A 14,904-nucleotide genomic window follows, 5' to 3' on the forward strand; every position below is an offset into this window, starting at 1 on the left:
CTAATCAAAACTGCGATATGACTTAATGCATTTATCAAATTGCTAAAAGTTGCAGTTTCATTATATATGTTAATAGTCTGTTGCATTGTGTTCATTTATATGCGAGCAGCACAGTAATGTTGTAGTATACCCCATTTCTCCATGTACTGTGAGTTTAATGTGCATTTGGGAACGCAGTGTGCTGTAGTTATGCTTTTTCACATAATTTTCAACAGTTTTGTAGACATGATTACAGCATTTTCTTGGTTTTGCAATGAAATGCCTTTCTTAAAGAAAATCTAGAGTCTCTCTGCATTTTTCTGCCGAAATTATTAAAGAGATCTTGCAAGGTTAGAAATGAAGACATTTAAGAATTATTGTAATTTTGCTACCTTTGTTTACCATTGCTACCAGTACTATCCTCTTATTACTATAGTGATGTATTTCTTAGTGATATAAAATTAATACATTTTCATCCCCTTGGAATTATAAGGTTCTATCTGCGTTCTGAGTAGTTTTGATATATTGAGCTTTTACATTTTTTGTGTTCCATAGACTTCTGTAGATAGAAACTTTTTGTTTTTTCAGTAAAAAATCCCAAAATGTACACAACTTAAAATAAAACATCACATAATGTAAATAAATTGTCACAGAATAAGAATATGTGAATAACTCAATTTTGACAAAAATGTCAGATAGAACCTTATAATTCCAAGGGGACGAAAATGTGAATGGAGACTCTATCACAACTAACTAGCGTAGCAACAGGCTAACATTAAAGCACCCCCATACAATATATGTGCAGAGCGGAGATTAATGTGGTGGTATTAATGCTTCCATAGAAGACAGGGTCCTATTTTTTTAGTTGCCTTTCATTATATTTTGGAATAGATCGATACATGCATTTCTATAGAGTATAGATTGCTTCAAGCATCAATATATATGATGGTCCATCTCCCCTCCTGCTAATTCGTTGGACACTAACCTGTTTTGCCATCTCCGAATTAGTAACAACATAAAGACTCCTTTATGTGCTTTTAATTGCGCTGAAAGTAATAGCTCAATGTAGCAACCTCCAGTAGGGCTTTTCCAACAGGGCTTCAATCTGTCAAACCTCGAGCAGGAGGAGAATCCCACAGGCCCTTCATTTAAATGAGGTGCTGTGGCCCAACCGCATTAGCTACACTTCATGTTGTGCTTCTCTCACTGTGGTGCTGAATGGGAGCTGGCAGTGGAAAGAAATTCATTTCACCACAGCCCACTGGCTATGCGCTCAGGCTCAAAATCATTTTTGCCAGGTTAAGAGTCAAGTACCAAAAACATAAGGGAATAGGTTATGTTTGTGACCATTTCTGAACAAATGTACTGGTTTCTCTATCACTGCTTAACTTTTAACAAGATCCCTCATCCTTTTAGACCTCTCAGAGTTTTGTGGGTGCCCCACATGTAGTACAACTTACACTTTGTAAAAAAAAAAACAAGGGCACACAGTTTTCTCACACCACAGTGGTAAGAGAAATTGGTCAGGAACAATCTTTCAAGATGCTGCGCAGCAGTCTGTTACCTCTCTGCTGTATGTTCATGCTCACATCACTGAACAACTTGTGCTGCTATCCCACAGTTTTGTTGCAAATCCTGGGTTAAATCTGCCCCACCATCTACCGCTCTGCTTACTGTTGTATGCTCTCTTTGTTTTCACAGTAGGGCTGCTGAGGTAGACAGACAAATATTTGTGGGAGAGGTGCAAGCACTGGTTTGTTGGAGCAAAACGGGTGAATAACAATGTTGTATCAGAGTTGCATGTTGAATCCTGATTAGCAGTTTTTTTTAAATAGTGGCTAAAATGAACTAAAAATTGTTATATATTTTTTGTAATAGAATACAATGATTACAAATTATTTTACATTATTACGTAAAAGATTTTGGTTTAATAAAAATATTCTATTTTAAACTTTCTATTCATGGATCAAAAATCCTGAAAAAAAATATCACAGTTAACATAAAGATATTAAGCTGCATAATTGTTTTCAACATTGATAATTAGAAGAAACATTTACTGAGCACCAAATAAGCTTTTTAGAATGATTTCTGAAAGACACACAAAAAAAAGTAATATACTCCATTTTTGATCAAAGAAATGCAGCCTTGGTGCGTATAGGTTATATAAAATTATATGTTTTTAAATGTGAAATATTTATTGGAGTTGAAAATATTTATCATATAGACTGTGGATCACATGAGATACAATATTGCTGTGGACGATAGGCATTATTTAGAAATACTTCAGATTCAGTCAGCCAATCAGAATCAAGTATTCATTCTGTGTGTTCAGATAATCTTTATACTGTATAACAAGTGTTTTGCTCAGTGGCCCCTGACCTCTGCATTAGTATTGCTGCTGAGAGCTGTGCTGGTGTGACTTTGGGGTCAAATTTGGCACACCCTCCTGATTGGTGGAAATGGTGTTCTCGTGAAATTTGTACATAGCCCTGTGCTGAACACTGTGTACTGCTTCATTATTATTAGACACAAAGTTTGAGCTGTCGCAAACCCCCCTTTTGTTTTCAATCTCAGCGTCTTTTATTTCCTTACAAATCCCACTGTTTGTGCCTTGACAGACGTCTTTATTTCACACAGCGCCAGATGCTCTTTCAAACTACGCCAGTCTTTTTTTCCCCGAGGTAATGTTCTTCCAATGTTTTCCCTGAGGTTATAGTCTGTTCAAAACTTTCATTATGAAGCCGAAAGATGTCTGTGAAAACAGATAGTGACATTCTCATATTCATCTTCACTCAATCACCACACAGCTGACCTGTAGACTGCACACGCTGACGCAGTTCTGAATCACTCTGCCTCCCTGTATGTTTTGTGAGTTCCTGCCGATATCTGCGGCCGTGCTCGTGACCTGTCTACCTGCTAATCAGCCACCTGCTGGATTTCTACCCAGGTCTCTGCACAGCTCCTTCCACAGCCATTCTCGCCCCCTCACCTCAGAGTCGGACAGCTCAGCCCAAACAGCGCTCATCTCTGCCTCCATGTTCCGTCCGCTCTGAATCGCCCACACAGTGTCTGCAGGTTGACACACTGAGCTGGTGAGTGCCATTGCTAAGGGATGTCATCTCCCGCCTGTAAGTCACACCACAGGCCCTTCAGAGACACTGAAGCCTTTCTGTGCGCGTATGTACATGTAGCATGTGACATACCGCAACATCTACAACATGTTCCTCTGCCAGTCACCCTTTCCCTGGCTGTCTCATGCACTCCTTTCTCACACCATCCTTAGTTGTACCTTTTATTACATCATCCTGACACCCAGCACTTCTCCTGTAATTTCATCTAAAATGACTTCACTCCATCTTCTCTTTATCCCTCACTCTGATTCTCGATGGAGTTCCCATCAGAGTCTCGCTCTCTCAGAGCGGATGCTCGTCGGCAGACCCAGGCTTTGGGATTATGCAAATTGAACTCCAGCCTGTTCACACCTGGATGCAATGGGGCATGAAACAGGGAGTGCACTCACTGCAAAACTTTTCACGTTTTTTCATTTAGATAGAGAGGGAGGGAGAAAATCGTTTTCCTTTATTAACAGTTGCGGTATGTAGCTTCTTTAAATTGTTGGATGATTTTCTTTATTTAAAAAGCTTTCATGTGATTTAAATAGCACTGAGTTTCTCTATGTTTCAAATTCTTCAAAATCTTGCTTTGTTTGTGTATTAATAAAATATAGAGACAAAACCCTTACTGTGAGCTAATGAGTTTTGTGCTGTTGGATATTGTTTATGTGTTTTTTTTAGGCACTCCAGGCTATAATATGTGCATATATATATATATATATATATATATATATATATATATATATATATAAAACAATAATACAATACAATACAATTTTTATTTCAGCAGCTTTCATCTCTCCTTTCAAAAATGCTCAATAGATTTTTTGAATTTGCTTGAATTGAGAGAGGAGCATTTAATTTTTCTTATAAAAATGACCACATTTCCATAGACTGACTGTTCTCTGTGTTGAGAAAGTTTAAATTCACCAGTAATTATTTAGAAATAATAAAAATAAGAAAACTCTTCTCATCTGGTTTAAGCTTCAAATCAAGTTTCCAGATACAACATAGAGTTAGTTTACAGTCCAAGCAGAGTAATGCATTTTTTCTTTTTCTTTTTTGATCTTTTTTTTGCATGTTTGACCCCAAATCTCTCCCAACTATTACTCTTAAGAAACGAAGAAAATACATCAATATGATATTTCTCACAATACACACTGTACAAAGAGCCACACAACAAATACATGCATGCTATGAAAAACACTGCTTGTCTTACCTGATAAAGCCCCCTTGGAAAAAGAAAAAAGACAAGATGTATAAAATCCTTATGACCTGAGGGAGCATTCTTTTGCTCAGTCTCTCTTTCTCTCTCAGACCGTTTGAAGAACTTACAGTCTACAGAATTACCAAATCCAAAGAGGAGCAGGTAAAACTCGACAGGAATGCATTGTCTTGCAGAGTGATCCGAGCCTGTCTGTGAAGAAACTTCTTCTGCCTTCCTCCCTGCTCACTTCTGCTGGCTGGAAAATCCTCCACAGTGGCCCCCCCACCCTCAGATGTCAGGGAGAATAGGTGAGAGAGCAAGCATGTCTGCGTGTCTGGGTTTGTGTTTTGAAGAGACTATGTGCTTTTCCCTTTCTTTCTCGCTCTTTTTTTATGGCCAGCTGCTCGTTTCAGGAATTATAATAGAGAGGATTTAAAGGGCCAGCAATGCATTTGAAGGCAAGGAGATGGCGTGCGGTGAGCCCACTGAGAAGCGGAGCAAAAAGAGGAGGATCTAAGAGATCAGAGAGGGGGATGGAGGTTTTTTTCTGGCTTTGTTTATGTTAGTTATTTTTTTCTCTCTCTCTCTCTTTCTCAGTGTGGAGGACTAACCACTTTAAGGCTTTGCTTCAGCGCACGTGTGTGTGTGTGTGTGTGTGTGTGTGTGTGTACTTGAAGGAATGAAGGAGATCCAAAAACATGAGAGCAAGAGATGTGCTTTTAACATATTCTAGGTTTCATATTAATATTTTAAAGCTGGCTTATAATGGTAAATGCCATGCATGTACCTTAATGTGATAATGGAGAGTATAGCCTACAGTATGTACATTATTATCATAATGTCATAATCTAATTAAAGCACTTCAATATTTAAAACAATTTAAAACTGAAACAGTGTAATTGTTGTTGCTTTAGCATTACAAACAAGAATAAAATATGAAAATATTTTATGTAAAGGTATTAAATAAATACATTTGAGAAAATTACATTTGAATTAAATCTAAACAATTCAGACCAGCACCAAACCTGTATAAACCATCTCAGACCAGTATGGAAATTTCATTCAGCAGGGTGCTGAAGAAAAGTATATTTTTTTGAAAGGGGCTGTTTTTGCCTTTGTAAACTCGAGATGAAAAGGCACCACATGAGAAATTTCAATCTGAATGAAAAATTACTTGTGGCTCCTGACCATCAAATTACCTCAGCTGGAGTCATTCATCTTCTCAGCGGATGACACTGCTGATACCACCGTCTCCTAAGGAGATAAAGGTCTCGCTCTTTTTAATCTTTTCAGGGGAAAACACGTGAGATAAAAAAAAAAAAAAACCTCACATCTGCAATTATCTTTGTGCTTCTGGTGTACAGAGCCTGGCTTATGAAAGATGCATTAGAGCCTGTTAAAAGAATGAATCGGAAAACACAAGCAACCCTTTTTCTTTTCTGTTCTTTGTTTTGGCTGTGAAATTCATTGCTTCAGAACAACCTAGAGTGAATCTATGGAAATCTATCTATCTATCTATCTATCTATCTATCTATCTATCTATCTATCTATCTATCTTTCTTTCTTTCTTTCTTTCTTTCTTTCTTTCTTTCTTTCTTTCTTTCTTTCTTTCTTTCTTTCTTTCTTTCTTTCTTTCTTTCTTTCTTAGGGGTGCCAATACTACCGTAGCACTTTTATGCTGAGCTGACTTTCTGGTTTCTCTTGTGTATGGTGCTCACATGGCTGTAGGTTGACACAAAGAGCACTATAAGACTGCTGACATATGGAGCTGGAGATCCATCCATCACCCTGCTGGGACCAAACACCATGAAAGGACATACAGTAGAAGTGGAAACCAAATATAGTTGAATATCAATTCCTGTGACATATTTGCCCTATTGGCTGCTATGGCTTGGCAACAAATCAAGCCGTTAAGTCACCCGTTTGTACCCATTGTCACTGTTGTCCTTCACAGCTTCACGAGTCCTGTTGCCTTCTTGATTCACTCAGTGAATCCACCAGCAGGTATCATTGAGCATTTATGCACATTTATGAATTTATGCATTTATCCGTATAGGGTCAGAGTGATACTCTGATTAATGCATTAATGTAATGTCCCCGAATTATCTTCTTATGTTGGTTAATTATTGCAATATAATTAAAATGTATTGTGTACCAGTCTGGAGGAGTGATTAAATGTCTTGCTTTTTATCTTATTATTTTATTAATAATTAACTGTACTATTTCAACATGTTAAATGACAGTTCATAAAAAATATAAAAATATTTGAACGAAACATAGTATGAAGCTCGAACATTCCCTTTTAGACTGCAGACAGACTGAGTTAAAACATAAAATAGTCTCAAAAGTATGCGACAGTCTAAATGCAGCAAAGAGATATTTAGACAGCTAAACACTTTTTTACATGGCTAAGGGGTGTTTTACATCTTCACTCATTTAGTTCTCTATGCATATCACTCCCTCATTTTGAGAATGTCTCTATTTGAATATGGTGCACATAACAATTAAGCTTGATTGTCTATTTTCATCCAGAGAAGACTGAATTACAGTCTCAAGTATCTGTGATGACCCTCATCCTGATCCACAATGACACACTAAAGAGCCAGCAACTTGCTTCAGTTAAAAGGTTTGCCGTTTGCGTTTTTTAAATGCTATAAGACTGTTTACAGCCTTAATATTTTATTAGTATGTCCTTGTTTGAACTATTTCAGAATGGCAGTTTAATTGGATTTTAAGTAGTTTTGATTGTTAATTGTCTGCTTTTACCTATGAAACCACGGATGACAAGAATGCAACAGTTAGTGATTCAGTTTGATGTCAAGAGTCAGTGCTCATATAGATCCATATGATTAGATTTAGATTAGAAAGTCTACTCTTCATAGATCCAAATCTTTAATGGTGTTTAAGAAAAGTGTTCAGATGAGTCTGAATGCTGTTTTGGATGTCAGAGGGGGTTGTGATGCTATTGAGAGAGCATGAATCTTCCCAGTATGTGCCTGCTCATATCTCAAGCCCTCATGCATAAAGATCCCTCTCTCCTCTTTAAATCTAATCCATGTGGCCTTTATCCGCTCTCACGCATGCATTTTCATACTTCTGTAGGACTTCTTTTCCTTTGTGATTAGACTTGCTCTATTTGAATTAGTTACTTCTACTTGATTGAGAAACGCTTTCATGAACATTAATGTTGAGAGCACTTAATTCCTTCAGTACCATATTAAGTCAGTTAAGGGCAAGCATCCGAACTAACTTACAGTAGTTACTTAAAAGGGTGTTAGATCGGGCTTTGGAATGAGTGTGGGAATGGAATTCTAAATACCACTAAAATTTGAGGGTAAAAATGTGGTTGTGCACCGCTAGTTCCAATCTGAATGGATGAAACATGTTAACACTTAAAATAGCTGCTATAAGATAGTATTTTTCATTTAACATGATGGATAAAATTCAATCACAGGGTGTTGGGGATAGAGAAGAATGGTCAGGCAGAGGCTTTTATATATAAAGATCAGCATACATGAATAATCACAATCATTTTCTAGCGTTCATGTTTGTTTATTATCAATTCAGTGGTTACTGATTTTGCGTATTATGTGCTGTTGTAGCCATATATCTATATTTACAATCACCCATACTGTTATTGATTCCAGCTTCTTATGGAAATGTCCAGAGTTCTTGTTTTGTCAGTCCGGTTCTGCTAAGTTGCTCAAAATCAGACAGCAACCCCTCCAGCTCCCCTCAATTCAAACAGTGGGGTTTTACATGCTATCTGGTCTATCTTAATAAACACTTGTGCAGGATAAGGCATCTCAGCACATTTCATTTGTCACTTCATGTCTTTGTTGTGTTTTTCCGTCTCTCTATTTTAAATAATGCTTCAAAGCTGCACATATTTCACGCTTTGTGGCTGATTTTTCTTCCCTTTAGCTGACACATAATTACATTGGAATATGTGAGATTCAAGGAGGATGGTAACCGATTGTAGAAAGCCATATCCACCAATCCCACAGTGAAGATAAAAACTGGGGTTTTTGGGGAATTCCTCCTCCAAATAGCTGAATCCACTTTATTTTAAATGTGAAAGTATGCTAATATATATATATATATATATATATATATATATATATATATATATATATATATATATATATACACAAATTTGAAACATAAAGTAGCATAACAGACTATTTGTACAGCTAAAATAACTGGAAGTGGCTGAGATTGGATTCTTTGCAAGGTAAAATCTGAAGCACATGTTTTTCGTTAAAAATAAGGTGTGTGACGTTACATATGGTCTTGGGCAGTCACAATGTCACATGTCCTCTTTTTTATCTTTATGTTGACCTTTCTGCCTCTGACCTCTTTGCCTCTTTCCTGCATGTCAGACTCTGATGGAGCCTAGCAGCTGTGGTGTATATGAATTCTGAGAGCTTTACCATTAAAATTAATAGCGGGACAAGCACAACATGACGTGCAAAGGTCACATTGTAATGATGAAATGAGTCGCTCTGGGTTGCAGGGTGGCAAAAGGCAGGAAGAGAACAGGCTGCCCACCTATAAAAAGTTAAGGCAGAATTTCCAACACTAAAATTGCTGTATTTTCATATCTGCATGAAAAGAACTACCATCTTGATGATTCATTGGAAATTTGTACACATTTGTGCACATTCCCACATAGCAGGACACAATCTCCCTGCTTGACAGTGGCATAAAGAAAGCCAATGACTTTTTCCATGGCTAACCGATAAGAAGTTCATAGAGACTAAATGTTTTCAGCATTCCTGTGGCTCATTTTGAGACTTGAGCATGTTCTACACCTGATAATGCCGTCTTTCAAGTACAACTAGGCCAAGTTAGCGTGCCAATTCTGATCTCTGGCCGTGTCACCCTGTTTAGTCCCTTTACATTCTCTCCTGCTTTCCCTTTGCTCAGCAGTGTCCATTGTCACATTTGATTGAAAATGTTTGAAGAAATCATTGTGTGGCTTAAATATAAAGATAACCCTGTGCTCTTGTTTACCGGTAGATATTCCTCTCGCTCTCTGGCAGCTTGCTGGCAAAACTTCAAGCACTAGGTGTGAGCAACTTTGAGTGTTGTGTAATTGCTTTGTTCTCAGCATGCGTTAATTCTTACAGCACTGGAAGACGAGTATAAATCAACCAGTGCTGTTCTCTTTAAAAGCCTATTTGTCTTTCTGCTCTCTATCTCTTTGTTGCCTCCTGTTCTGCTCAACATAATCTACAACTATAATAATAATAATAATACAGCTAATATTTATTCCTGTCAGCCATCTTCCAAAAATCCAAAGACACTGGATTTGTTTCATGATTTGTAAATTTCTTACTGTGAATATGTTCATTTTGTACTAGTAATATGCATTGCTAAGGACATAATTTGGAAACTTTAAAGAAAATTATCTGAATATTTAGATTTTTTTTTTTTTTTTTTTTTTGCACTCAGATTGCAGATTTTAAAATAGTTGTATATTGTCATATCCTAACAAACCATACATCATTGGAAAGCTTATTTATTTTCACATTTCAGACAATGTCTAAATCTCAATTTCAAAACACTGGCCCTTATGACTGGTTTTGTGGTCCAGGGTCACAATTCTGATAATGAACTTTATATTTCTATTATTTATTTAAGTAATTTACTCTTGAAGATGAAATAAAATGTGCAAATTCCTTTTTAAAGCTTTGTAAACAAACATTGCAGAGAGTAGAATGGTTTTAAATATTCTAAATATAGATATATATGTTTTACATAAAATACACATACAATCTTACATATTTATATGATTCAGTATACTATTTTAAATATTTTAGGTATAATTTATAGTGCATTTATAAATATTTTAACTATATTTTAACCATGCCCACATTCATATTATATTATAGTAATATAAATTTGTCTAGTATTGTTTTTATTAATAATAATAATAAATTGTAAAATTATCAAGTATTTTCTGGATAAAAGAACATGACATCTTTACTTTCAAGCAAATGTAAGCATCAATGGCTTTGAAGCTCTTTTGTTCTCTGCTGTAAAAATACTCCATAATTTGAGCCACATTGACTTGCTTGGATGCACCACACTGTCAAAGTGTCCAAGTGTTTAAGTAATTACTACATTGAACTTTAGTTTCTGGCTGTGAGGATGTCATAGTGTAACTATTACGTTTGAAGTAATAGTATGTTCTGGCTAATAGTATCCATTGTATTGCCTCATTTTTTTTTCTGAAGCTTTTGTTTGTTTGTTTTTCTCAGGTGTGTGGTACTGCATGTAAAATGTTATAAAATTGATCTTTACAAACATTTTCATTAAGCGTATGTTTTTTTAAGCAATGTCTCCAGGGGAGAATATATAGTCGTATATAACAGCCAGTGTTTTCAAGGTTCCAGAGAATGACATAAAAGACCCTCCTGCCATCCTGTCTTGTAAGAGATGTTGACTTTCTCTCAGTGTTTATGCTGCTGTTGTTCTTTATCGGTTGCATCATCTAGGTTTGAATGAGTAGGGTCCATTGTGGAAAATAGCTGTCATGTTGTCATGTTTGTCAAGGAGTGATGATGTTCTTTTGCCATGTAAAGCAGTTTAGATAAGTCCCGTAACGGCTGATATATGAAAACGGGATGAGAAATTGGTTTGCCACACTATACTGAAAGTATAAGAGGGTCCAAATGAAATACAATGCAGTGAGTGACATAGCAGCAAAACTTAGAGTCCTGCTGTAATTCTTTGTGGACAAAGAGCAGAGAATTCTGAATCTCCTTCATTAAAACTTCATACTGATCAATTGTATTTGTGTTTCTCATGTCTTAGAAATGACATGCAGATTCCATAAATAAATCCAAATGCATAGAAACAATTTACCAAACAGATCAAGTGTGAAATTAATGCAGAAGAATGGGGCATGGTTAACATTGTGTTCATGGATTTTGCGTGGTCAGGAGCAATGAGGGGTTTAGAGTTCATTTGTTTTTCTCTGATTGTTATTGATGGAGGGAAAGAACAGCGGTGCACAAAAGTTGAAGATGGGCTTCTGTAGAGAAACATAACAGGCACATGTGGGAATTATATGTGAATTTACTTAAATTCATTCGAATCCTAATTCCCCCCGATGATAAATCTGTCATAACAACAAGACTAGAGCTGAGATGAAGCCAGATAATCAACTTCTGATAAAAGTGTTTATGTCATGACTTTTTTTTTTCTTTCTAATGAATGATTCTCACATAGCTTAATATAATTCTAGGTTTTCTGCTTCAGTTTCAGAAATCTGTAGTCTATCATAGGGAAACAGGCAAATATGACCTTTACTTGTCAAGACGAGATAACTTCCAGACCGGCATCATTTTAAGTTTTAGTATTCTGTCATCATTTATTCAACCTCATGTCATTCCAAACCTGTATTATGTATTTTGTTCTTTTGTGGAAATTCAGTTCCCCACATAAGCTTATGCTATGACTTTAGACAATGTTATGTATTGTCTTTCAAATGGACTACAGCTGTCCTTACAAAAGTACTTCTTTTTTGTGCCTCTTTTTATTTTCTTCCATCTAGGAATCTTTACACTGTACATTGACTATTAAATGAGTCTGATTCTGATTATAATGCACTTCTTCTGGTTCTTATCTGAGCAGAGGTGGTTAGTCTGTACTCAGATGCCCCTTCTAAAGTTCAGATGCCATAAGCTATTGTCCTTACGAAGGTCTTTCTGAAAAAAAAAAAAAAAAGATCTGTCGAGGGACAAAGATTAGGGTTAATCCTTACACCGCTGCACTCTTTAGGCCACACTTAGGTTAGACTGGGGGGATTTCTTTCCTCAAACAGGTGGTTTCTAATCCTTTCAAGACCATTTTTCCCCCTCCCATCTGAGAAGTGGTTGCATTGGAAAATATACTTACTGCATGCTAAGCTTTCTCCTGGTTAGGTTTGCCCATCTTTGCTCATGTCAAGTCTGTTATGCTAACTAAGCCTGCATTAATTTGATCAAAAATACAGTAAAACTGTAATATTGTCAAATATTATTACAGTTTTCTGTTTTCTGTGCTATTTCCACACAATAAGTTTGCTCCAGTGTAGATATACTGCACAATATTCCATTTCATAACGCAGCGGAGAGTTAGTCAAATAGGTTGTATTGAAGAAAAAGATGCCAAACATTATAGCAAACACTCTTTCCTCTCTCTAGCCACATTAAAGTGTTGAACTTTTAAACAAAGCTCATGTTCAGAGGCCCAAACTGTGTCACATTCTGGTTGACTGGAGAAGCAAACAGTCTTGCATACTCTCTGACAGCTAGCAACACATTTCAAACTAATGTAGGTTAATTGCTTCCCACCTTAGCTGGATAATTCATTAAGCCCTTTGCCGTGCTCCTCCAACACAAGACGTCTGAGCTCCCAGGAGCGCACAACTCTTGGCATTGTGGAGTTTTAGTTTTAGTTAAAGCAGCTGAGGTTTCACTCCCACCCACATCACGATGCTTGGACCGCAGCGATGAAGAGAGGGTGCAAGGATTGTAATGCATTTGTCTGCTGGATCACTGGAGAGAGAAGTATCAAAGAGTGCTGCTAATTGCAGTGCTCCTTTCATACACCATTGAGTCAAGTGGAAATAATTCGACATTGCATTCAGATTTGTTTTGTTAAAAGATCCCCTGACACCTAGGAGGAAGAGGAAGGGAAGACATAGAGGAGGAGTGTGAGGGGAGAGATGCGTGTAGAGGAATTCTATGCAGAGCTGAGCGTTATGCTGATTTGGCTTTTGCACCAGACTGACTATATGTGCCGTGTTTTTGTCTGAGGGAGGAGAGATAAATGAAAGGAACGTATGGTTTACCTTCAAGGTGGCTTTGATATTTGCTACAGTATACATAAAGAGTGATTGCAAGAAGCATTCAGGCACTCTTTAAATGTCTGAATTTCACTGCATTTAAAAAAGAAAAAAAGAATCAAGTGGCATCTGCAAATAAATGATGCTTTTGTCATCTGCATTTTAAGCTTAAGGATTTTAACATCATTAGAGACATATAGCATGAATTCATTGCATTTTACTGATGCTGTATGTACATATGAAAACGTAAGTGTAAATGTTACAGTTTGAACCTGTGCTGTACAGTAACTTACTGATGTCGAATTGCCTTTGAGAGCTTTTGCTTGTCAAAATTACATTTGATGTGTCTAACATAACACACTGAGCAGTCATCTGTCTCAAGAGACTGTGTTTCCGAGGTGATTAATATTCAGAAATCAAAACCCTGAATTTTTCCTCCTTTGTTTAAGCAGATGTCGTACTCACAGTGGCATGTCAAAGTATCCACATAGAATTCCAGCGTTTCTCTGTCCTTTTCCAAGCGTTTCAAACTTTCCACTTTCATCTCACTTTCAGGCTGCTGAGATAGCCACTGGGACATCCTAGAAAAGTGGAAAACACCTCCAAAGACTTGCTTTCACACTTTCACTCACTTTACTCCCACAGCTGTCACAGCGTTGCCAGATCCCTCAACACACCACAAGCATTCCCTCTTGAGACACATTCTCACTTCACCTGAGCAAACTGTGTTCACCTCAGAGAGAATTTTTGAAACTGCCATTAAACCCTCTAGATACTTAATGCCCTGTGGAGAAAATCCTGTGGAGCAGTTTTATTTGTTTATATATCTGTTGGCTAAAGAAGAGACAATGCCTGTTCCCACCAAAGACGATAGCTACAGTTTTAAAATTGTTTTTTTGTAAAAGTATCCACACCACAAACTTAACGATAATGGCACAGAAGATCAATACCAGTAGCAATCATATTTAGAATGTTTGTTGTTGTTGTTTTTTATAAATGTGACAGCTGATGAGATGCCAACCATGTGTTGCCAAGTCTGTGGTTTTCCTGCAGAATCGGGATACTTTAACGAATGACACATATTTACATGTCTTTGTATCTGTTTATTGCCCATTTGTCTGTGTATCCTGGATGTTTTTTTTTTCCATTAGGAAAAAAATTGACCTTTCGAATGTTATTACGTATTGCGTGAAGTTCTGGATGCACGTTGCAGAGCTAGTGCAAGACAACCATTTGTGGTTAAAAAGTATCTAAATTTGTATTTATCACTAAATAAGACCCTTATTCATCGGCTGGGATCCTGCAGAGCCCTGCGCTGAAACTCCAGTTTGGACCTTCAGGCTGTTGGCTCCCATTGAAGTTCACTATATGGAGAAAATCCTGGAATGTGTCCTCAAAAACATTCATTGCATTTTGACTGAAGAAAGAAAAACATGAACATCTTGGATGACATTGGGGTGAGTAAATTATCAAGAAATCTGAATTCTGGACTGAACTAATACTTAAAAGCAGGCAGCAGACGACAGAGCTGCAACGTACGCTGATAATAAAAAGAATGTTATTGTGCACTGGCATGTATTTATAGTTATTATTCTAGGTGTAAACAGGCCTTTAGGTAGAAATTTTATTTATTTGTTTGTTATGAAACTAACATTGAGAACTTACTAACATTTATTTATTTGAATATATATTTATACTATTTATATAGTTCCTTGATGCTGATATATCCATGCCAAAAAAACACTGGTGTGTCTCTGTTTGTACTG

At 36.7% G+C, this 14,904-nt stretch overlaps 1 protein-coding gene across 1 annotated transcript in view; it reads right to left on the bottom strand.

Moving 5' to 3' along the window:
* Positions 1 to 4,749, bottom strand: part of glra4a (glycine receptor, alpha 4a) — a 36,189-nt gene extending 31,440 nt beyond the window's left edge. The window contains exon 1 of the mRNA XM_052573754.1: positions 4,312 to 4,749. Within this exon, the coding sequence (XP_052429714.1) occupies positions 4,312 to 4,379 (68 nt within the window). The 5' untranslated portion in view covers positions 4,380 to 4,749. The remainder of the gene's footprint in view (positions 1 to 4,311) is intronic.
* Positions 4,750 to 14,904: the final 10,155 nt, after the last annotated feature.

This window comes from Carassius gibelio, chromosome B14 (assembly GCF_023724105.1).
Source record: "Carassius gibelio isolate Cgi1373 ecotype wild population from Czech Republic chromosome B14, carGib1.2-hapl.c, whole genome shotgun sequence".
NCBI lineage: Eukaryota > Metazoa > Chordata > Actinopteri > Cypriniformes > Cyprinidae > Carassius > Carassius gibelio.